This window comes from Neolamprologus brichardi, chromosome 14, assembly GCF_056152115.1.
Source record: "Neolamprologus brichardi isolate AB-2024 chromosome 14, ASM5615211v1, whole genome shotgun sequence".
NCBI classification, from domain to species: Eukaryota; Metazoa; Chordata; class Actinopteri; order Cichliformes; family Cichlidae; genus Neolamprologus; species Neolamprologus brichardi.
The window spans coordinates 36,703,483-36,727,594 of NC_142117.1; the positions used below are offsets into that span (position 1 = coordinate 36,703,483).

Genomic DNA, 24,112 nt, shown 5'->3' on the forward strand with positions numbered 1-24,112 from the left:
AATAATTGCTAAAAGAAATTTAATTTGTAGTTCTAAATAAATTCTAAATGCATTTAGGACGTTTTTTGCTCACTTTATGTCTCATCCACGATGTTATTTCTCTCTCCAGCAGCGTAGGTTACAATTACATTAGCATGACCAATTATGCAAATTAGGTGATGACGTCATTTAGCGACTTCTAGCGACTTTTAGGACAACCAATAGCGATTTTCCTTACTGAGGAGTTGGCAACACTGGGTTAGTTAATATACTGCAACAACATGGGAATAGAGCAGCTGCAGAGAATTCAGCATTAATGAATCAATGGTACAGAAGTGGAGGAAGCACGAAGAATGAGTCGGGTAAAGTTTGACTTATTTGACTGTTTTGTTTCGCTCAATGCGCCTTATAATCTGAAAAATATGCTAGTCTTTATCTGCCTTCAGCTCACCCTTTTCCCAGCATCCTCCTCTGTTGCACCAACCTTCTGCATGTCCTCCTCCACTACATCCATGAACCTCCTCTGAGCACCTCGTCGGTGAAAAAGTTCATTTTTGTTTAGTTTCACGAATCCACACAAATGGGGACACAAACGTCCTTTTATTTAAGATCCAGTGAAATATACAAGTTTTCCTCGCGCCCCGCCAAAATGAACAGTCAGACACAGCTGACATTTTCTGTTTTTTCTTAAACTGTACGTTACAATGCAAAAACTGGTTTCAGTCTGACTTTAAAGGAAGCAGAAACACATCTTACCCCTCATACAGGATGTTTGAGACTCTTTAACTTTGAATCATCAGACTTTTCAAAATAAAGGTTTGTACAATTTCTTTACCTGCTCAAGTCACCCGATACGACATATGGATGGATGACATCCCTGCCAATTCTCTTACAAATCATTGATGAATTTTTATGTGGATTCTCTTTCGTCAGCACAGCCACTAGTTTTACTTTGTTTCTGTAAAATCAGCCGGCACGTAGGGATTGCCCATTAGAGCGCTAATCTTCAGCGGTCTAAGGAGCCAGTCCCACAGGCCGAGAGACCGGACAACGACACTCTGGCAACCTCTGGTCATTGTTCACCAGCCAGCTGTGAGTGGTTAATGTAAAAGAAGGCCGCTACGCCACAAACCTCTCTGTGACTGCCTCCATCACCTGTAGTTTGCATATAAGACGTCGAGTCATCTGCAGACCAGAAAGAGAGGGCGGTCGCCCTCAAAGTAAAAGTTGCATCTTCCATGCAAACTTCAGGCAACTGAGGCAATCTGCCACAGGCCAGAACAACCACAGGAGGCTTTTGTTGCAGCGCCATATTTCACCGAGCAACAGCCACAACCAGTCGCCACCCAGTCACCAGCAGTGTGTTTGCTAGGAGGCCTGTGTGATGACCTCTGACCGCAACCCTGTTCTATCAGATTTTATTTAGTGAATAAAATAATATTTTCCATTTTGCTTGCTGTCTCTGAGTTTCAGTTCAGTTTCAATAAAAGATCTTTCGGTTTATTTTCTGTTTTAAACTTTATTACATTTAAGGTAAGTGAAGATTTACTGGGTGACGAAATGTTTCGGATATTTCAGTAGAAATTTAACATTTTATTAGCTTCAGAATTAGCCTGTCACACTAAAGTGACTCATAATTTTCAGAATGTTGTTTGAGGAAACAAAATATATATCTCTACAGTCTTAAAAGCATTCACAACGATCAGGCCACAATTCGAACAGTTGCTCTTTAAATTTCTGCAGATGTCTGATTGTTTCAGTTAAACAGAGGTAAAGGTAACAAACACGTAAAGGATGCCAATTATATTTGTCTGACACATGTATCATATTAAAGCGCAGCGTTTACTTTAAGGCAACATGAAGCCGTGCTGATTTTAAAAGAAACGAAGCGAATGGACGACCAGCGACTACCTGAAAGGAAGAAAATCGTTCATTATCAGCATGAACACATGAAACTGTATGCTATTTAAAATCAGTTTGATTATTCATGACATTAATAAATCATAGGAAGTATTTATTCATGCAAACTAGGCCACCGGTTGCTGTTAAATGGTCGGTGGCTCACTCTGACAGTTTGAGGTCCTCTTGTCGGGCGGGGAGGCCCAGCAGATGCTCTGCAGCTTCAGCAACACCGACTACAGATGGTGACTCAGCAAAATCCTCCATCGGCTGAAGTTTGGCTCCAGTGGCAGAGGGTTCAAGATCAACCGAGGCTGGCAGTGTTGTTTCTAAAGACGACCCTCTGATACAGAACTTTAAACTAATCTCAACACAACTTTACATCTGTTTGGTCCCTAATGGAAACACGTAGAACAAAGAGACATTAGAGGCATGCTACCAGCTGTCGTTAGGAGCTGCCGGGTCGGCGCTCCGGGCGACTCCGTCGGAGCAAAGAGCCGCTCCGATGTCTAGGCTGCAGTATTCTAGTTTTGTTTTTTAAACACCTCAGCGGGACTCAGAGAGGACAAACATGAACGAGCACACAAACACGGCACCACCGAGTGTTTAAAGGGTGTCCAGACTGTGGTTTGACCTAAAGGTGAACTCCATTAGCTCCACACTACACACAGCAGCAAAACAACAGCTGCAGCGTCTCCTCCCCTCTATCTGTCGTCCAGTTTGGGCGAGTCCACCGGCTCCTCGTCTTCATCCTTGTCGTCTTTTGCTCCGATCAGCCGCTGGCGGGCAAAGTCTTCGAAGATGATGTCATCGTCGCTGAGGGAGGGAGAGGTTATGGAAGTTAAATCAGAGACGTTGACTTGGTCATATGACTTTAAAATAAGTAATATGGCACTTATTAAATGTTTATTGTTTCGTATCTTTGGTTACCAGCGTGGGGAGCGTTATTTTTCTGTAACACGTCGCTGCACTAACGTCTTAGTTACAATTAGTCGATGTTTTACTGGTTAGCAACAAAAAGTTCTCAAACATTTTTGTGAATTCAACTTTCGTTTATGGACGTGATCGCGCCGAGACTCGTTTACAAATCAGCTGATATGGGACGGTGCCTGGGACGGCTGTGTGTTCAGGCTGGTGAGCGAAGAAACATCCGAGCCTCCAAATTTCATAAACATTTGTGAATATAATGAAATAAAAAGTGAAAATAAAAAAGTCCAAACATATAAAATCAGTCCTGTGAATTTTTTTCAAACTATATTTACATTTTTTTATTTTCAAACTTGGTCTTTCGTCCCACTTTTATATGACAGAGCCACATTAAGTCCTGACAGGGACTAGAAAGAGAGAGCAGATTTCTCCTGTTTTGGCCTGTTAAATCCAGAATTCAAAATCCTGCTCCTCACATACAAGGTCTTAAATAATCAGGCCCCATCTTATCTTAATGACCTTGTAGTACCATATCACCCTATTAGAGCACTTCGCTCTCGCTCTGCAGGCCTACTTGTTGTTCCTAGAGTATTTAAAAGTAGAATGGGAGGGAGAGCCTTCAGTTTTCAGGCCCCTCTTCTGTGGAACCAGCTTCCAGTTTGGATTCAGGAGACAGACACTATCTCTACTTTTAAGATTAGGCTTCAAACTTTCCTTTTTGCTAAAGCATATAGTTAGGGCTGGACCAGGTGACCCTGAATCCTCCCTTAGTTATGTTGCAATAGACATAGGCTGCCGGGGGATTCCCATGATGCATTGAGTTTTTCCTTTCCAGTCACCCTTCTCGCTCACTATGTATTAACAGACCTCTCTGTATTGAATCATATCTGTTATTAACCTCTGTCTCTCTTCCACAGCATGTCTTTATCCTGTCTTCCTTCTCTCACCAACCAATCACAGCAGATGGCCCCGCCCCTCCCTGAGCCTGGTTCTGCCGGAGGTTTCTTCCTGTTAAAAGAGAGTTTTTCCTTCCCACTGTCGCCAAAGTGCTGCTCATAGGGGGTCATATGATTGTTGGGTTTTTCTCTGTATCTATGAAGCGCCTTGAGGCGACTTTTGTTGTGATTTGGCGCTATATAAATAAAATTGAATTGAATTGAATTGAATTGAATTAAACAAGACTAAAGTGGAAAAGTTTTCTTCTGCTCTGACAGCGAAACAAGTGGATAAACCCTCCATCCTCTTTCCTGTGACCATCGATATTCTCACATCTGTCCATTTCATTTTGTACCAACGCGCCCGGTGTCTTCATCGCCACACTGTGTTTACGTGCTGAAAGAGGGGACAGCAGCCGCGCCACTTTTAAAACAACAACTTTAAGCGATGTAAGAAAGCTACCATGACCCCGCCCTGCCATTGAGTAATGAGATTAATAATTACAGACGAAGCTGAAGACGAGGAGACGGGAGAAAGAGTGTTTCACTGCTTTTACTTCTTCTTCCCCCTGTACAGATGTCTGAGGTAACAAAGACAGGAAGTGGAAATATTCGTTGGGCTGCATGGAAAGAGGAAATAAAAACACACAAAAGAGGAAGTGGCCTCGCTGTTCTGTATTTCATCTTTGCAGCTGGAGTCATTTACTTTGTTGTTGCGTACGCATGAAATGATAATGAGTAAACTGCAGCGTCGGCTCGCGGCGCTCGCGTTCGGCTGTGCTGGCAGCAGAACGAGTTTCCAGTTTAAAGCCCATTTCCTGCAGCTCCCACAGCAGCAGGCATTAAGACGCATTAAGACTGAAACTCTGGAGACGAGTCCATCACTGTTAATGCTGCAGCGGGCGCAGAGGAAACCTGTCTGCTGTCAGTGTTATTGATGAGCCCGTAAACCAGAGCAGAACCAATCAGAGTGAGGAGGAGAGGCAGCGGCGAGACGGGAAGACGGCTGCTTACTTTGTGTCAAACTCGATGAGGTTCGTGTCGACTGGAGCCTCGTCTGCAGCTGTGGAGGAGCGAGAGATCACAGTTACACACTCGTCTCTGTCAGATTCATTCTTCTCACACGACTCGTTTAAAATCCCCCCACACCCTCAAGCCCGACACCGGTCGCGACGCTCTGACCTGTCAGAGCCCCGTGGAGCGCCATCTTTGCGTCTGGAGCTCAGGTTTCCAGCTTTACTAAGGGAGACCTGATGACTCCGAGCAGCTCACCTCTGGGTCTGGAGGAAGAACTGCAGCAGGGCCGTAAACACGGATTTACGTGGGTCTCTAGCCGATTGGCGGAGCGGGAAGACCGAGGCTGTGGGCAGGGGAGGAGCCAGTTTAACCCTTAAGAGCCCAGACCTATTTCTACTTTCATGAAAATTACGGGGGTCTTATATCAAATGAATCATATATAACCAAGTCTCTAAGTGTAAAGGGGCAGTGACACCAGTGTCACTGTGGGTCCTTAAGGGTTAAAGGCTCCAAATCCCAGTATCACACCAGTGCATTCAGTTACTAATAAAATACGCCTCTGAGGGACGCCGGCTTCACTTAGTGCATGAGTCACATGACACGCCGAACTTTGATGTGAGCGTGGACGCAGCCTGCAGCAGAGAGAGCCCTCCTCTTCCAGCTGGGTACACCTGTACAGGTGGCCAGTCTGACGCAGGGCTAACACAGAGAGACAGACAACCACTCACGTCTGTGGGCAGCAGCTATCTAAAGTATCTGTGGGAGGAAGCCACACAGACACGGGGATAAAGGCTTGGCTGGACTCAAACTCAGGACCTTGCTGCTACGAGGCAACAGTGCTAACCACTGCTCCACCACGCTGCCCACAGATATGAGAACCATGGCTCTGTGATTGGGCAGATCCAGCTAATGCAAAGAAAGCCCGGCTTTGTTAAACCTGACTCAGAGGATGCTCCTGTGCTGTGTCTGCTGGGCTGAACCTCCACGTGTCTCCTGCACCTTCGCCACCGTCTCATCATCTCCTTATTTACATTCGTCTTCTAAGCGTGATCACCGCTGCAGTTCTGCATCGTCACCTCCCACTAGTGTCTCTATTTTACAGCCCTAGCAGCTCTTGTAGAGCCTGCAGTGAGCGCTTTTAGAGGAGAAGAAGAAGAAGAGTGCCAATGTGTCAGCCTTAAACACCTGAAGATGAATCCATATTATCAGTATGTGGACATCATGAATACTATTACACTGAACATCATTAATATGCTGCATTACAAATGTCTGCTTTCGAGGTCAGATGACGCTCTGACCCTTTGAACCTGCGGCTGATAAAATGATGCGTTACATCATCCTTTAACTTCCTGTGTGTTCGAACGTCAGCAGGAACAGGAAGTGTCTCACCTTCCCTGTAGAAGGACTCCTCTAAAGGCTTCGGGTGCATTAACGTGAAGGGCAGCTCGACCGAGACGTCACTGAAACACAGATCATTGGTAACAACACGACAATCCACAACTACTGAAAGCATTTATGACCACGTCACACTGAGGTGTTCATGCGATCTTTGTAACTCTGTGTTTCCATCAATGCGAGAACATGAAAGGTTACCTCGCTGCCAGATCTCCAAGGAGCCTGAAATCAAGAAAAAGAAAGAGTTTCAGCTTCAACACAAGAGCACAGAGGAGTTATGATGCATCCCAACGCTGTGGACATTTTTACATCTTTCAAACGAATACAGATGCAGATTTTTTTATGGTGCATGCAGTTAAATTATCTCCAGTTTAGAAATGGGAACTTCTGCCCTCTGATGATTCTGCAGGATTTTAAATCTTTTGGGCACCAGGTTGATCAGGCGACCGCGTGCCACACGGCTGAGAGCGGCCGGCCCGGTTTGAGTCCGAACCCCGGGCTTTGCCACATGTCTGCCCCCTCTTTCCTGTCCCTTCTTCACTGTCTATCAAATAAATAACATTTCTGTTTGTCACGAGCTGAGGGGTCTGATCTGTGGACGATATAACCTAAAGCTAAAATGCCACAGTCACATTCAAAGTCTGTGGGATGTCTGTGTCCACAGAGAGCGTCACACGACGGCGCGACAAACAAGGATCAACATCTGAGCTCAGGCTCAGCAGGCGACCACAGGACTGCGTTTGAATGAATTTTAACATTTAAAGCTGCTCTCGTACAATACTGACCCGCCACGAGACACAACCAGCTTCACTTTGACTTTGTAGGACACGATGATGCCGAGGATCTCCTTATTGGCTCCATCTCTCAACCTGCAGACAAAATATTCACACGTCACTCTGCTTGGCTGTCTCGGCCCCGCTGGCAGCGAAGGCGGCGTGAAGGCGGCTGGACTCACAGCGTGCTGGACGCCAGGTTGGTGTCCTCATGCTTCAGTTTTCCATCCAGAGCGAGACCTCGTTTCTCGCGATTGTTGGCCAGAAACGGAGTGAGGGTGAAAACTTTGCAGAAAGTCGAACTGGGAGCCACAACGTCACTGAGGAGAGGGAGATACAGAAGCGTCAGCTGATTTCACGTTAGCGAGCTCACCAGCAGCGTCACAGTTTATCGCTTACTCCAACTTTTGATTCCTTAGTGTCAAACTTTAAGGATGAAACTCACTCTGACTCCTCGGTGGCCACGGGACATTTGTACTGAGCCGTGTTGAACAGGCAGATGTCAGCGTACTGTCGCACTGTGGACACAAACATCAGCATTTAGGAGGACGTGGAGACATGGAGACACACACAGGAAGCAGCGCCCTGACTTGCCTGAGATCTTCATCTTCTTCACGGTCTTGTTGGTGTTGTTGGTGACGTGAACGTTGACGCTGATTGGCTCGCCGTGGTAATAGATCTGAGACACAACAGACAGATGACCTCACGGCTCACGACAACCTTTAAAACATTCACCTGGTTAAATCGGCTTACAGGCTTAAAGTTTGCGTTATTAGGGGCGTGGCCTCCCTGACTGGCAGGTGGATGGTGACGCCCAGACCTCTGCACCTTGTTTGTGCTGTTGGAGCCTATTGGAGCATTTCTAATGACATCATGTGACCAATAACATGTGTGCTGGGAGGTCGCTGCACTAACAGAGCGTCCCGGAGTCTGAGCTCCAGTTTAAGTGAAATTCAAAGATTTGATTGGCTGTTACTCTGATGAGCAGGCAAATACTTCTGTTTGATGAGCTCTGCTGGCTGCTGGAGGTTGGACTGAGTGAATCAGGTGTTACCTCCTTGTCCAGCGAGGCCTCCAGGTGCAGCGGTTTGTCCGACATCAGGAACTGTCTGGTGGTTTCTGCCGTCGGCTGAGGGCCAGGCTTCTCTGGAGCGTACTGCACCTTCCTGATCACCAGACGCACAGAGTTCCTGCAGCAACACAACATAGCTCATTTATTTCAGAGTGGATGTGTCCCAGATTATTCTGCTCACTGTGTGTGTGTGTGGGCACGAGCGCTCTCAGTTCATTCATAATTCACGTCTCTGTCGTGCCGCTCGGCCGGACTGCGGCTGACTCACGTTTACCTTTTGTGGATCTTTTCTTCAACATTTTCGGCACAGAAAGCTTTCACCTCAAAGTCGACTCCGCAGGCCTGAGGACACACCACAGTCATTTAAATCCACCTTTGAAAGGAGCTTCAAACCCAGAGGGTCTGCACGGCGGCACGAATCGAGCACAAAGCAAAAGAGAATGACTGAGGGCGTCGTGGCTTTACCTTTCCGGTGTCCTCCGGTCCCGGCTGCAGGGTGACGGAGCACGGCAGGTTCAGAGGAATCTGAAAAGATATGAAATATTCAAAACATCTGAAACATTTATGGCGCAGGGCAGAGAGTGAGGATACTGCAGGTTCCTGCTCCGCCGTTGCTTCTCTTTGTTTTTCTGCATTTTCTGTGTTTGAACTCCAAGAACAAAAAGTTCCTCCTCTGGGAGACGAGAACGTGAGGACGGGAAGCTCCCAGAGAAGACGCTGGACGCACTGAGGCTTGATGGAGGATGTTAGGTGATGAAGCATCATGCATGAGGCAGCGTTTTCACTGTTGTTTTCCAAACTAATTGAATCATTTATTCATTCATATCTCAACGAACAGCTTCATCATTATTTTCTACTAATGGAAACATTTCCATTAATTCCGGGATCCTGTTTACATGGATCTTTGTCAACTTTCCAAGTAATTTCTCACAAATTGTTCAGAATGATGCAAAGATGAAACGAAGACATTTGATATCCAAGACTTCAAACATGGAGCCTGGCAGCTCGGCACCAATAACACCGGAGTTTGTGCAGCACGCCGACAAAGAAACAGTCTTAATATTAACGTCTTTGGAACGAGACCGCCTGATAACCACTTCCTGTTAGTGAAACGTGTGACGGCACGTGTCTGTTCACGCGTGTTTTTACTGTCAGTTACATGAACTCAGTATCAAACTGTGGCTGATGGCAGGGTGTCGTGATCACCTGTGGTTTGTATGGAAGACGCCAACTTGTCTGCAAACACTCGCTATGGACTCTCCGAGCTGTAGTAACTGTTGCAGTAGTTGCAAATTTGCCTTCAAAATAAAAGCCTTTTGAAATGTGTTGGCTGCAGTGGGAGTTTCACCACGGCTCGGGGAGTAAATGGGGTGTTTGCAAACTGCAGAAACCATGGCAACCAGCATCATCCTTGTGATGGGAAACACCCAGCGACAGCCAGCAACCTCAGCACCAACCGGTCGGGGAATAATCATCTCCCCTTGCGACCGGAGGCTGCCAGGAAGCTGGTCTGCCTGCATCCAGCAGCTCTGTGGAGAATAAAAGCTAATGAAAGATGAGACGCGCTCTGGCACAGACCAGCGGACAAATATTCAGGCGGCCTCCGTACCTCGAAGGTGAACGGGTAGGCGTGTTCTCCCAGTTTTTTAATCAGACGTTCCTGAAGACGAGTCAGAGTCTTCTTCTCTTCGGTGACCGGAGGAAACGCCTGGATGTTCGCCACAAACAGGTCCTTCCGGAACGTCAGTCCGAGGACGTCCAAATCCTCGCGACCATAACGGAACGCACACGTCAGAGTCACAAACACTGATGAGGCAAGAACAAAGACGATCAGTGATGGAAGCTGATTAACAGAAACATGTTGCACATTAATGTGAGACGCCATCTTCCTGCTCGTGGTTTTTACGGCAGGACGAGCCCAACGTGAAGCAGCGTGCTCTGATAACACCAGCCAGTGAGGTTTCTGGGTAACGCTCACATCCACAGCTGCAGCAATTTCTCTGAGCAGCAGCTCAGCTTTCAGCTTTCAGCTTTCCCGCACTCGGGCTTCTCACCTTTCCTCTCCTTCAGGTACTCCGGGTCGATCAGAACGACGCCGTCTGCAAGGAGAAAACAAAATCTTCAGCAAAGTCGCTTTTGCTTCAAAAATCAACTTAAATTCAAATGTGAGTGAAGCTCCAGGATGGAACCACAGACTGAACAAGATCTCACCGACAGGCTCCACCCGATCCACGTGGTCCACGAAGTCTCTCTTCCCCAGGTAGACGGTGAGCTGAGGGAGGAGGAGCTGCTGTTAATCAGCCTGAAACGGGCATCAGCAAACTGTCACACCTGCACTAAAGGAGGACTCACCTTTCCATTGGGGCTGGCTTTCTTAAACACTCTGCAGACAGAGAGAAGAGCACAGGTCACACTGTTTGAGTGTCTCATACTTTTAAATAAAACTGTCCAAGAAAAGTCTGGAAACAGTGAAACAGTCAGAGCGCGCCACACTTCAGGAATACATTTTTCTTCTGTTTTAGCAGCAGAAGTGATTCATCACATGACCCCTGCCTGTAAAACTCCCCTGGAAGCATCAAAACTGCCCAGAAACTCTACCCAAGCTGAGTGAGTCCAGGTGTGCTGCCAGATGTTGGTGTTGATGTATTTTGGGTTTCATGAAGCTCGTGTTGCTCCTGACCCTGCAGATGTGCTGCAGCCCTGAGCTGCGTTCACTCCTCTGAAGGCCACTGTTGGGGAGTAATGGAGTACATGTACTCTCATTACATATGTAAAATGCAAAATACGAGTAACTGTATTCTGTTACAGTTACTGTTTAAAAAGGTGGTATTCAGAATACAGTTACTTTGTTGAAATAAATGGATTACACGGCGGCTGCCCCCTCTCTGTTTTTGGTCATTCTACTTGCGGCCGCATAATGACGTGAAGAAATTTAAAAAATATTATTCAAAAAATGATTTGATATGAAAGCAATAAGCAGAGTGTTACAGGCATTGCCCTGAAGAGTGAAGCCTGATGGGCAGTGAAGCCCAGTTGTAAGTAAGCTATTAAGACTCGACTGTACACCGTGTTCGTGTTTTCCTCTGAAACAATAAGTTCTGTTGCAGCAGCCTTTCAACGCCTCTCTCTGTCTCTCGCTAGCAAACTTGACCCAGACGACAAAGTAAAGCTAGTTTTCGGCTACGAGCCCGACACGAACCCGACGTATTAGCCAGAGGTCCCTTTACTACGGTTCGGAGCCGCGGACCTTCAGTAACAGTAATAAATCACAGCAATAGTACATTCATGTAGTTGTAAACAGCATGATAATATATTAAGTAATCCAAAGTATTCAGAATACGTTACTCTCATTGAGTAACGTAACGGAATACGTTACAGAATACATTTTGGGGCATGTAATCTGTAATCTGTAATGGAATACATTTTAAAAGTAACCTTCCCAACACTGTCTGATACGTTGCTGACCTCCATTCGGTCTGAAGCTTTGTCTCCATCTCTTTTCTTCTGACCGAGTGAACCTGAAGGAGGCGTCCTGCCTGCACCGGCAGAGCCTCGGGAAGGCGCTGCTCTCCACCCAAACATCACAAACATCATCTTCATTATGAGAACCCCAAAAGGTTGATTCTGTTCATGTGGAGGTTCAGTGGGCTAGTTTCACAGTGAAACTGGCCCACTGAATGCACAGCGGCAGTGCGAATGTTTGTAAGGTTGTAAACTTGAAAACATCCAGATGAGCAGAATCAACCTTTTGGGATTTCCTTACCTGGATTACTGAGCGTGCATTATCACATTCATTATCAGAAGCTACTTTGCGCCTGTTTTGTGTATCGTGTCAGAGCGATGACGAGCACCAGGCTGTGACCAGCAGAGCTCTCAGCTGTGCAGATGTCTGAGCTGAGAGTGATGCAAGAAGAAAAAGTGAGTCTGGCTTCAGACGGGCTGCGAGTGTCGGAGATGACGTCTGATGTTTGGGACCCTGCACAGTCACATATTACAGAGGGTGTGCCGTCAGCAGCTTCCTCTCTGCATTTCTGTCTAATGCTGCCCGACAGCGCGACGCCCCTCTCCCCCCCCCCCCCCCCCCCCCCCCCCCCCCCCCCCCCCGCGTTAATGTTGTCATAAATTAGCTGCTGTGGCTCCATTAGCTTTCAGCTTCCTCCTGAGTGGCTCTTCATCAATCATCAGCATCGGGACGCCGTTTTTAGCCGGAAACCGGAGGGACTCCTGGGAGCTGCCCACTGCACGATCACCTGCTCACCACACTCTCTGCAATTAGTCCAATTAAACTTTAACACGGAGCAGCTCTGCATCTGAAATCACGAATCAGGCTGAGCGGCTGGAGGAAAGTTCCATGACGGCAGAGACGTTTATCGACCTCGGGGCTTAAAATTGATCACTTCTTGATTTTTAATCACAGCTGAGCGAACGTGTCGGTTTCAGACAAGGCAGGGACAAAACACGGCGTCCTCACAAACCGCTGTGCTAAACACTGCACGTATAAATGCTGGTGTTTGTGTGAAATGAGAGAAAAGATGCTGAAAGCTTCGGTAACAGGAAGCGAGCATCTGAGAGAGTGTAAACACGATTAAAGATTCATTGAAAGAGCAGAGCTGAATCTTCAGAGCTGAGGATGCGGTTAGAGCTTCATCGCACAGACAGTCAGTGCAGGGTTACAGCACGAGAGGGGCTCACGTTTCCTCTGAACGCCAGTAACGACTTTATCACATCAAAGACGCCAAGACAGACCAGCAAGACGTCAGAGCTCCTTTTAAGCAAATGTTATTACATTTTTCCACTTTTCCCTTTCAAGCTGCGGCCACACAGGCAGAGCTGATGCACCTGCACAGGTACACCTGTTCAGAACCAGCACTGAACCAAACCAGCTGAAATCAAAGACGTCGTGTGTGGAGAAGCACCTGATTCTGACGTCTTCCTGCTCGTTCCTGTTTTCACGTCAGTGTTCAGGTTCATCAAAGTGACCCCGGTGCCTCCGAGGCTCGTTCACACGTGAATAAACACACTTCCTGTGTAAGAGTGATGTGCGTCACCCCAAACACTCTGATGCATCATCATTGCTCCTTGTTGTTGGTATTATTGTTGTTATCACTTAACCCTCTCGAGGCAGGCGTTGCAGATTTGCAACAGTTAAAAACGAACAACCTGATTACCCCACATACAGTTTTCTTACTCAGAAGTACGACTGCAGGTATTCGTTTGTGCGTTAGCAACAAAAACGTAATTTGAGCCTGAGAGGGTTAAACTGATGTTTGTTTCTATCAGTAATCCTGAATATTGACGTGTATGGAGACATTTCTGTCACAATAAAAAACATGGATTCTTCTAGAAGAACTTTCACTGATTCATTTGCTTTCTGTGTCAGGAATACGTTTGGTGCCTTTGAGATCTTCTCACGCGTCGTGGTTCGCTCGTGGTCGGTGCAGGTGAAGCGGCAGCTGATCGATCAGCCGCTCTGACACAGGGGGAACACTAACTGCCCGATCGATGCCTGATTGTTGTGTCAGCTCTGCAGCAGCAGACGGCCGATGATTGAAGACTCCCTCGATACCCAAACTGCAGCAAAGACTCAAACCGGCTTTTTTCGCCTGCTCAGATCTACGACCGTCAGGTGTAACTGGACTGTGTCCGCGTTCCCACGAGCTGCTTCTCTGTTCTAGCCCTCGGCCGGCTCAGCATTAAAGTTGGACCTGCCGGGCTCAGGAACACGACTGAAAATCACCAGCATGAACGCACGAGGCTCGGCCTCGCAGAGAGCAGGCAAAGGAACAAGATCGTGAAAGTCGCCTCCTCTGAGCCCGAGCCGGTTTCAGATTATATCAGAGATCACAGATGCTCCGGTCTCTGGGCTGCAGAGGGGAGGGACGTTTATCAGCGCTTACTTCATGACACCGGAAACACGGCAATCCAACAGAAACATCTGGCAGCCATTAGAAACATCTGGAGCTTCAAACAGTTGTGAGCACAGTGTGAAAATAAAACCCACTGTGGGGAAATAAAGAGACATGTGTCCTGACTCACACACCTGAACGATTGTGGAAATCAGTCACTGAAGATGTTTCACCAAGAACCGAAGGGGAACCGAAGGGGAACCGAAGGGGAACCAGCAGCGCGGTAACATTTTAAAGCTGCTTTGGTCTCATTTAGTCAAAATCAACCCATCTGGAGCTTTCCCACGGAGGAGCAGCGTTTACACGAGCAGCTCAAACACAAACCCTTTATTCCATTTTCTACTAAATGAAACTCATGAAAAGCAGGCTGGAAGCTGCAGCTCTCACAGTTACTTTCTCCGGTGATTTATTCTTCGTTCTGTATGTTAAAACTGGGAAAAGCTCCTGGAGGCTCCGTGAATCAGCTCCTCGGGTCCTCCTGCCAACTTTAGCTTTGACTTTAAAACCCCTGTAATTACTTTTAGGGCCTGGCACAGCCTGACTGCAGCATTAATCAATGAGCTGCTGATCACACTTACCGCTGACAGCTTTATTGCTACAGCACCTTTCAACTGTGAGCAAAATCTAAATCTTTATATAAAACAAAACGATATAAAATAAAGATGAGGCCACGAGAACTGAAACCCAGCCCGATGTTTGTTTTTTAAAGAATAGAATAGAATAGAATATCTTTACACAGGAAAGATATGTACAAGTTATACATACACCCATACAAACATACACGGGGGGGGGGGGGGGGGGGGGGGTGTCCTTGATGATGATGCTGGCTTCCTGCTGAAGTCTGCCAGTATAAATGTCTCTGAGGGGGTCAGTGAGGTTATCTGCTGCCCTCACCACCCGCTGCAGTTTCCTCTTGTCCTCCACGGTGCAGCAGGAGGTCAGAAATCTCTCAATGGTGGAGCGGTTGTGGTTAATTAGCAGTCTCTGGGGTAACTGGGCCTGACGTAGTTTCCTGAGGAAGTACAGCCTTTGTTGTGCTTTCCCTACCTGGTGGGAGATGTTTGTGGACCAGGTGAGGTCGGCCGAGATGTGGACCCCGAGGAACTTAAAGCTCTCCACCCTTTCTACCTCCTCCATCAGTGTAGAGGGTGGAGTGCTCAGATGGCTTTGTTCTGCTGAAGTCGATTACATCTCCTTGGTCTCGGCTGTGTTCAGGTTGTTGTCGTCACACCGTCGCTTCAGATGCTGAACCTCCTCTCTGTAGCTGAATCATCGCTCATCAGTCCTATAATGGTGGTGTCATCAGCACATTTTATAATGGTGTTACTGGTGTGGATTGGTGAACAGTCATGGGAGAAAAGTGAGTATAAGAGGGGACTGAGGACACACCCCTGTGTGACACATTCAGAGTGAGGGTGGAGGAGGTGTGCTCCCCCATCCTGATGTTCTGGTGTCACGCAGGAAGTCCAGTATCCAGCTGCACAGTGAGCTGCTGAGTCACGAGTTTAGTTTATTAACCAGTTTGTGGGGTTGACCTGTGTTGAAGGCAGAGCTGAAGTCCACAAACAGCATCCTCACACAGGTGTTGCTACTGTCCAGGTGTGTGAAGAGCTGTTATTATGGCGTCCGACCTGTTTGCCCTGTATGTAAACTGCTGTGGCCGCTCCTCACTGCAGTAAAAGTACTAATACCACAAAAATACACCAACCAAAAGTAAAAGAGGAAATATCCGGTAAGAGTCAAGCTGAAGGAACGCAGCGGTAACTCAAACAACCACAGCATGCAGAAGAGCATCTCTGAGGCCAAAGCAGCAGCAGGAGACCACAGCGCTGCTGCTCAGGTCAGCAAAGGAAACTGAGGTTAAAGTTCACACAAACTCACAAAGGTGGACCACAAGGGTGGAAAAACGCGTCCTGGTCTGATGAGCGCCGATTTGCATCTGTGTTCAGCTGCTGCAGGTGTGACCGTCTCAGCGCTCAGATCTCCTCACGCCGGCGGCGGGAGATTCTCATCACGGATGCAGATGCTGCAGCAGCTGTGTGCTGATGTCACAATGATGTCATAACGACGTGGACCCCGAACAGAACGGGTACAGCAGAGCTCTGCGTGGAGCAGCACCTTTTCACTCCCTCCCTTCTGATGTTTACAGCGGTCGTATGTGAAACGAGTCACAAAGAAACCCGAGAGCGTGACGTGTCCACTTCTCCTCCACACAAGCTCTCAAACAGATTCTGGGGCTGACGCTGCTTCCTGTGAAAACCTCCTCAGAGAGTCTCCCGAGCTGCTCTGTATGTCTGACTGATCAGCGGAGCTCGTTAATATTCTCCCGACACGACTCATTCAGATCATTGAGCCCGAAAACACAGAAACACTCAGACGACGGCAGCGCAGAAACGCTCCGCCGCCGCATTCACCATCAGCATGAGCTGAGACATGTTTCTGCACGTCTCCTTTATTTCTTCATTTTAGTGCGAGACTAAACTGAAAGAAAAGGATGTGTGTGTGTGTGTGTGTGTGTGTGTGTGTGTGTGTGTGTGTGTGTGTGTGTGTGTGTGTGTGTGTGTGTGTCAGATGACCAGCAGTCAGAGAGGCAGAGGCCAAGCGTCCATCATCAGCGACTGTGTCGCTGCATCCTCCGTACTCAGAAAAGACTTCATGTCACGGGACAGCGACCCTTTAATGTCTCAGCCAATCCAGGCTCTGATGGCGGGTGCAGCAGTCTAAGCAGACCTTTAAGAGGAGGACGGCTCTCAAGTGCAGGCAGAGGTACACAAGCAGCTGTTTGAAGACACCTGATCTCAGCCCAGACTCTCTCAGACGAATGTTAAGAGCCCGACATGCAGAAAAACATCAACTGACTAAAGATGTGCAGGAACCAAAACTGCTCGAGCATCTGAGCATGCCCAGTTGGCCTGAAATACAGTACAGTGCAAAAGTTTTAGGCAGGTGTGAAAAACTGCTGTAAACAACGAACGCTTTCAAAAATATAAATGATTGTTTATTGTCCCTGAATGTATCCTGTAGGACAACGAGCCCAAACACACAGCCATGAAGAACTATCTCCAGTGTAAGTACTGGAAGTGATGGTCCGGCTCCACAGAGCCCTGACATCAACATCATCGCGTGAGTCTGGTTACATGAAGAGACAGAAGGATGTGAGCAGATCCACAGAAGATCTGTGCTTAGTTCTCTGAGACGTTTGGAACAACCTGCCAGCCGAGTGCTCAGAATGCTCACACCAAATACTGATTTCTCTTTTGTTCACTCACTGCATTTTGTTAATGGATGAGAATAAATGATTAAAACTTTTGTTTTGTTTTTCTGCTGAGGACACACCTGCAGGGTGAGCAGCACTGATGAGTTACAGGATGCACACTGTCCACATGCTGCCGTCTCAGACCAGCTAAAGAAATGTGTCATCACGTCACAAGACCCTAACAGTTCCAAAAAGACCCCGAAGCTAAGCTTAGCCAGTAAGTCCACAAGGAGACCTGAGGCAGTTGTGCCTCACACAGCTGATGGATAAAAGACCAGGACTCTGTGGGACGCTGGCCTCGATCATGAGGGGGCAAAAAGTCCCAGAACCAAAATCTGAACCTGAATGATGATGTCATACCCCAATGATGATGTCATACCCCAATAATGATGTCATACCCCACCGGCTGTAAGATGAGCTACAGAACCTCATTCAGGACTCTCCACCTCCACCCTCGGTCTGAGGAGAAACCTGCTGCTGGTACTTGCCTGGTTTCAACAGCATCACGGTTGCTAACAGGCTCAGGTGTGTTACAGTGCTGCTCACCTGGTTTGAAGTTCTGAAGACATCCTGGCTATGAGCTCATGTTTCAGAGTGGATGGGTAACAGGTTGTTTTCAGTCTGTTATTAAAGCCTGTGTGAAAGCTGCACTGTGGTTCTGTCACACCGTGATGGTGACGTGCGGCAGAGATGAACCTGCGCAGCACTTTCAGGTGCATCTGCTCGTCATTGCCATTAAACGAGTAACGTTTTCATCAAACGCTGTTATAGTTCATCCTGTGGGGTTTTATAGCCAGCACTCAGCTTTAACTTGACAGCTTTGCTGGGAGGAATGTGGCTGCAGGGTGTTTTCCCAGCGCTGTGCTTGTGTATAAGTGTTTGATTCACCTGCCAGTAGGGGGCAGAATGAGCAGTCTGTGCTACATTAGCACCAGTTTTGCAGGAGCAGCGTGGGGCAGTGGGGGAAATCACTGCACCTGCAGCGTGCTCGGTGTTTCTGCGACACTGCTGAGGTCTGAGGGGTGGAGCGCACTCAGCTGGAAGCTGCTGCTCACCTAAAAACAAAGGAAACGGAGGCTTTGGGCCGACTTTCTGATTCCAGCTCTCAGTGGACCTTTTTCCTTCTGACCCGGAGGTGTGTGTGGCGGCCATGATAGGAGTCGGCGGATCCTCCAAATAACAAAACGTTGGTGAGATGATAACACTGCTGTCGATGCTACGAGGGTCGCCACAGCTTTAACCTTAGACTCAGCTGAAGCTTCCTTTATTACCTCCTTTAGTAAAGGATGCATCAGAGCTTCCTTTATGAAACGAAAGGAGATGATGCCATCCCACAATTCACAACAACGACCCATCAGACCTTAAAGTAAACAAACAGGTCATCATGTGACTTACTGCTGAGTTTCCCACCAAATGACGGCCATCTTTGATCGACCACAGGTGAGCTCTCACCGTGTTACTGTGTGCATGTGCACACCGTCTGCACACAGCAACCAATGAGAGCACAGCAGGTATCTGAGAGTTTTGTAGTCCATCCGCAGGACTTTGTAGTTTCACCGCAGCAGAGCCTCATTATTATCATTAACAGTCTGTTTAAGGACATTTTTTCACTATTTAACCACAAAACAAGACGCATCTGCTTTCTGCAACAAGAACTAAAGCCGCTGGATGTTTGCACCGGTCCGTGGAAACTCAGGGAGGTTGTGTTGTTCCTGCAAGCGTGAAGTTCCATGCTTCACATTTAAATTCAGTCCAAACGGGTACAGGAGCCAGTCTGTGCACCACAGTGGATTTTAAACACAGCCCCATTTCAGGCGCACAGACTAACAACATTTCTAACTTTTATGATACTTTCATTGGGTGAAAGTGTTTAGCAGTCAACAGCAGGACACCGCCACATGCCACACTCGTTCAGCTGCTTCCTGTTTGTGGGCCTTCAGCTTTAGTATTTAAACACAAACAAGTTCAACACTTAACCTGCTTAAATTCTCGTGGAATAACGAGGGAACAGGCCTCGCTCGCTGATCAAAGTCATCTACGTTTGGAGAAGCTAGACTGTATAAAACCAGGAACAAAATAACAAACACGTGAGTGCGACACTAAAGCTCCGGTCCTCACCGCCATGAGGAGCCTTCACACACGTCACCGCCTGCATTGGTGCTCGTACTCATGAAACAGCCTCAGTGCATCAAGAGTGGTGATCTGGGACAGCCAAGTATCCCAGAATGCATTGCACACAAAACAGCAAGCAGCAGTGGCAACAGCAGCAAAGCTGGAAGCTGGAGGAAACTTGCTTCTGTTGTTGTGCCACAAAAGTCAGTTTTAAGATATTTTTGGGGAGAATCTAGTTGTTTAGGCTTCATATCTGTGGGACTCGTCACAGGTTTGAGTCGACTGATCAAAACTGATCAAACTGAAAACTCCAGGGACGTTTTTTCACCCTTGTCTTGGATGTCTCTGCGTCTCACACAAATATTGCTGCATCTCGACCTGATCACACACCTGAAGGATGTCCTAAAATGCTTTAAGCTGCACACTTTGTCATTGTTTGTCTCTTGTAAGCATTGGAGAGACGATGACTCAGTAGTCCTGTTGTAGTTCTCTGAAGTGCATCGCCGGGGGCGTACGCATAGTTGGTCTCTGCAGATTGGTCAGGCAGGCGTGAAGACGTCCACACCAATCATCAGCTCACCATCTCATGAAGAAATCTACATCACTAGCAGATTTGCAGACAAGCACACGCCCACATGCTGGTCCTTCCATGAAGCTACACCATTAGTGTGCATAAGCTGCCGTTGGGGGCGCCTTCCCTGTGTTACGGTCTCATTGGTGGGACCCAGTCTCATTGCCCCATCTAGGAAAGGGGCTCATCAGTGAGAGCCTAGTTGTTGAGCCCTTGTGTGATTCCTCCATCACCACAGGCTTTCAGCACACTGTTGAAGGTGGAGGATTATGGATCGGACCACCAGCTGGTCAAATTGCCTCTAGGCCAGCGGTCCCCAACCCCCGGGCCTCGGACCGGTACCGGTCTGTGAGTCGTTTGGTACCGGGCTGCGAGAGTTGAGACTCGGGAGTGAAATGTATAGTTTTCAGGGTTTTTATCGGTTTTCAGCGTTATTTTGTTATCGTTTTGATCGTTAACTCGGTTTTCCTGGGTCTTTTCACGTGTGTTATGAATAAATCTTCTTTTTTTCGGTACCGGTACTAGTTTTATTTTGTTGTATTTATCCGCGACACCTTAAAGGCCGGTCCATGAAAATATTGTCGGGCACAAAGCGGTCCGTGGCGCAAAAAAGGTTGGAGACCGCTGCTCTAGGCTCCAAAATATTTAATTTGGTCAAGTGCCAGCGAAGTCCTGACACCGAGGATCCCTGAGTTCTCAGTCTGATACTGGGAATGCAAATGTGTGATTCTTCCTTGAAAAATATCAGCTGTGGAACAAATAAGCTGATGTTTTGATCCAGCTTCCTGTTAGGAGGCTCTTTCAAAGCTTCGCCTAACCTGAGCTTGTGAAGTTCCTCTGGTGCGTGTACAACGAGTCAAAGAGCAAGTTAGCTGACACTGACTGTAGTGGACTAAGAAAGCTCTGGATTCTGAACCCAAACCTGTAGTTCCTCTGACGTCCAGCAGAGACAGCAGTGAGTCCACCTTCCAGCCTGATACACAAGCTGTTCGGTCTCTGTGGATCATTTCTGCTTCATAACACTTTTAATAACACAGCTAGATTAAAGTTTGCATTATTAGGGGCGTGGCCTCTCTGACCAACAGGTGGATGGCGACACAGGCGGCTGCAACTGCCGGCTGCTGCTAGAGTTCACCTAAGCTAACTCGAGTCCCTGCACTGGACCTCTGGACTGTTGCTGTCGGAGGCTTTTGAAGCATTTTCAATGGCATCATCTGACCAATAACGTGGCTGCTGTGAGGATGTTGATTGGATGTTACTGATGAGCAGGTGCAGAGTTTCATTAAAGCTGGTGGAGAGGTGAAACGTGGGCTCAGAACCCCTGTAACCTCCGAGCACAGATCCAGAACTTGTCCCAGTAAATCAGTCACGCTCTGCTGTCAGAAACATGGCGTCTGCTTTCTGTGCTGATGCTGGAGGGATGACAGGTGTGTTAGGAGGCTGCAGGTGTGCTGGTTTATTAGTAGGCGAGAGCTGTTCAAGTCCTGTTTGGACTTTTGTATTTCAGTCTTTGGGTTCGGGCCGTTTCTTTCAGTTCAGGAGAAGTTTGTCATTTTGATTGTGACGGTCACAGAGATGCACAGAGAGCGCCGGCCTGTCTGAACGTGGTCACACCCTGATGTGTACCTGTCATCGCCACAGTCTAGGATCAAATATTTTAACTAATAAAAACTAAAAACAGCCTCTTCTGATTTGGCCTCCTGACACACAGTTAAATGCTGTAGTTTTGCAGCTCTGTGACTGCAGGTCTCCGTCGTGCACTCGGAGTAACAGCGGCTGTAAAACACGAGCTCGCCTTTAAACCCTCCAGATGACGCGTGAATGAATCAGAGTGACACACGCTTACATACTTTTACTACAGTATCACTACAAGGACTGGCAGTGATATATTTCTCTGGTAATCTTGTTTCTTTCACAAAGATGGGTTTCCCCCCATGTTTCCTGTGTCTGACTGTCAAAATAAAAGACAGAAAAGCCCCAGGCAAACACAGCAAACCTGTCAGTGCCATCGAGACGTCACAGTCCTCGAGGTTCGGACACAACGTTATGTAACGTTACAGCAACACACACACACACACACACACACACACACACACACACACACACACCTAACGGATCGATCTGTGCGACACACACACACACGTTTATCAGGGTGCATTACTGCACACACCCATTAAATCTTACCTTGTTCCTTTATCTCCCATCCCGACGATGTCGACAGCAGCCGGGCGGAGAGATGATGGAGGAGGATGGAGGGATGCCGTCACCGTGGAAACTGAGGGCAGGATATCTCTCTCTCTCTCTTTCTCTCTCGCTCTTTCTCACTCAGGAAGCCGTTGTCATGCCATCAGAGTCTCCTCAGCAGGAGGAAAAACCTCCATCTGAGCTGCGACTGAACGAAGGACTGACTGAATCCAGCGCTCTGCCCCTCCTCCTCTTTCACTCGCCTCCTCCTTCCTTCCTCTCAGCGCCTGGCATGCTCCCCCCCTCTCTCTTCTGTCAGAGTCATTAGCAGTAAAACATGTTAAAACAGGAGACACCCAGAGGACAGATTATATTTCTGTCTGACAGGAGCATCACACTGACAGCTGGACTCTGACCTCCACCCTGCCCTTCGTTAAATAAATATTTATTTCCTCTAAATTTGGGCACTTTTCCAGGCTTGAATGTTTACAGCCCGAGGAAGTCACTGTCGTGCTTTCTATGAACATTCACTGCCAGCTGCGCTGCGTTTAAATTCAACTGTTTGCTTGATCCTCAGTACTGACTTTTAAGCATGTTTACGTCTCGTCATTAGTGACTTCTTACAACCAGTCGCCCCCTGCTGGACATTTAGTGCAGTGTTGTACTCGGGCTCAGTCACATCAGTGAGAGTCTTTCCTTTCCTTTTTGCTAAAGCATATAGTTAGGGCTGGACCAGGTGACCCTGAATCCTCCCTTAGTTATGCTGCAATAGATGTAGGCTGCCGGGGGATTCCCATGATGCATTGAGTTTTTCCTTTCCAGTCACCTTTCTCACTCACTATGTGTTAATAGACCTCTCTGCATTGAATCATATCTGTTATTAATCTCTGTCTCTCTTCCACAGCATGTCTTTATCCTGTCTTCCTTCTCTCACCCCAACCGGTCGCAGCAGATGGCCGCCCCTCCCTGAGCCTGGTTCTGCCGGAGGTTTCTTCCTGTTAAAAGGGAGTTTTTCCTTCCCACTGTCGCCAAAGTGCTGCTCATAGGGGGTCATATGATTGTTGGGTTTTTCTCTGTATCTATGAAGCGCCTTGAGGCGACATTTGTTGTGATTTGGCGCTATATAAATAAATTGAATTGAAATTGAATCAGTGTGAAGCAGTTCAGGTTTCTCTCTCATCGTGCTTTATGAATGTCTGGGTTTGCACCACAAGCGCTCCTAGAGTTCCTAGAGTATTTAAAAGTAGAATGGGAGGCAGAGCCTTCAGTTTTCAGGCCCCTCTTCTGTGGAACCAGCTTCCTCCCTGAGCCTGGTTCTGCCGGAGGTTTCTTCCTGTTAAAAGGGAGTTTTTCCTTCCCACTGTCGCCAAAGTGCTGCTCATAGGGGGTCATATGATTGTTGGGTTTTTCTCTGTATCTATGAAGCGCCTTGAGGCGACTTTTGTTGTGATTTGGCGCTATATAAATAAAATTGAATTGAATTTAATTGAAGCCCCTGCGTGAGGCCCACTGTTTTTATTTGTTCACATTAATGTGGCCATTAATCTTTGTGTACAGCACGGAAACTTTGTATTTGCGTCCTGCAGTTCCCCATCTCATCCTGCTGAGTGATGGAAGTTTTTAGTTTGTCCAGAAGGGAAAGGGCGTCTGTTTCAGGGGCCTCGGGATCTGGTCTGAGGATTTCATGGGTCCAGCTTTCCTTGGGGTGGTTCACAACTGAGCACATAAGCAAAGCTGTTGAATTAGCCATCGATCGACATCCTCACCTGTGACTGAAGCTATGGGTACTCAGACCTAGTTTCAAAGAGCAGAGGTAACCCCAAGCTAGTATTAGACACCGTTAGTGATGTAGTTGCTCCGCCTGCTGTCCCAATTTCATTGATGAAGATTGTGAAAACTTTCTTTGTTGAAAAAGTCAGCAATGTTAGGAACAATATGTCTCCTGTGTCTCTCTTGTCTGCTCCAACCCCACCTCCTGTTATTTTAGAAAGGTTTGTAACCTGTGTCCTTACCTAAACTGGTCAAATGAGTTAATTTGATTAAAAAGCGTCCTCCTGCTCTCCTGATATTTTACCTGGATCTTTGT

General features: G+C 47.5%; 2 protein-coding genes across 2 annotated transcripts in view; both read right to left on the reverse strand.

The window, feature by feature from the left end:
* Window positions 1-24,112, reverse strand: part of atg16l2 (autophagy related 16 like 2) — a 125,811-nt gene that overhangs the window by 80,300 nt on the left and 21,399 nt on the right. The window lies entirely within an intron of this gene.
* On the reverse strand, window positions 567-22,385 carry arrb1 (arrestin, beta 1). Its single transcript, XM_006781198.2, has 16 exons — window positions 22,027-22,385; window positions 10,350-10,380; window positions 10,209-10,269; window positions 10,052-10,096; window positions 9,607-9,803; window positions 8,463-8,522; window positions 8,272-8,339; window positions 7,980-8,115; window positions 7,520-7,604; window positions 7,371-7,443; window positions 7,108-7,245; window positions 6,938-7,021; window positions 6,351-6,374; window positions 6,147-6,217; window positions 4,755-4,803; window positions 567-2,694 (listed from the first exon to the last, which is right to left on the reverse strand). Exons 1-16 carry the CDS (start codon window positions 22,044-22,046, stop codon window positions 2,583-2,585), a joined length of 1,254 nt encoding a protein of 417 aa, XP_006781261.1. The 5' UTR covers window positions 22,047-22,385; the 3' UTR covers window positions 567-2,582.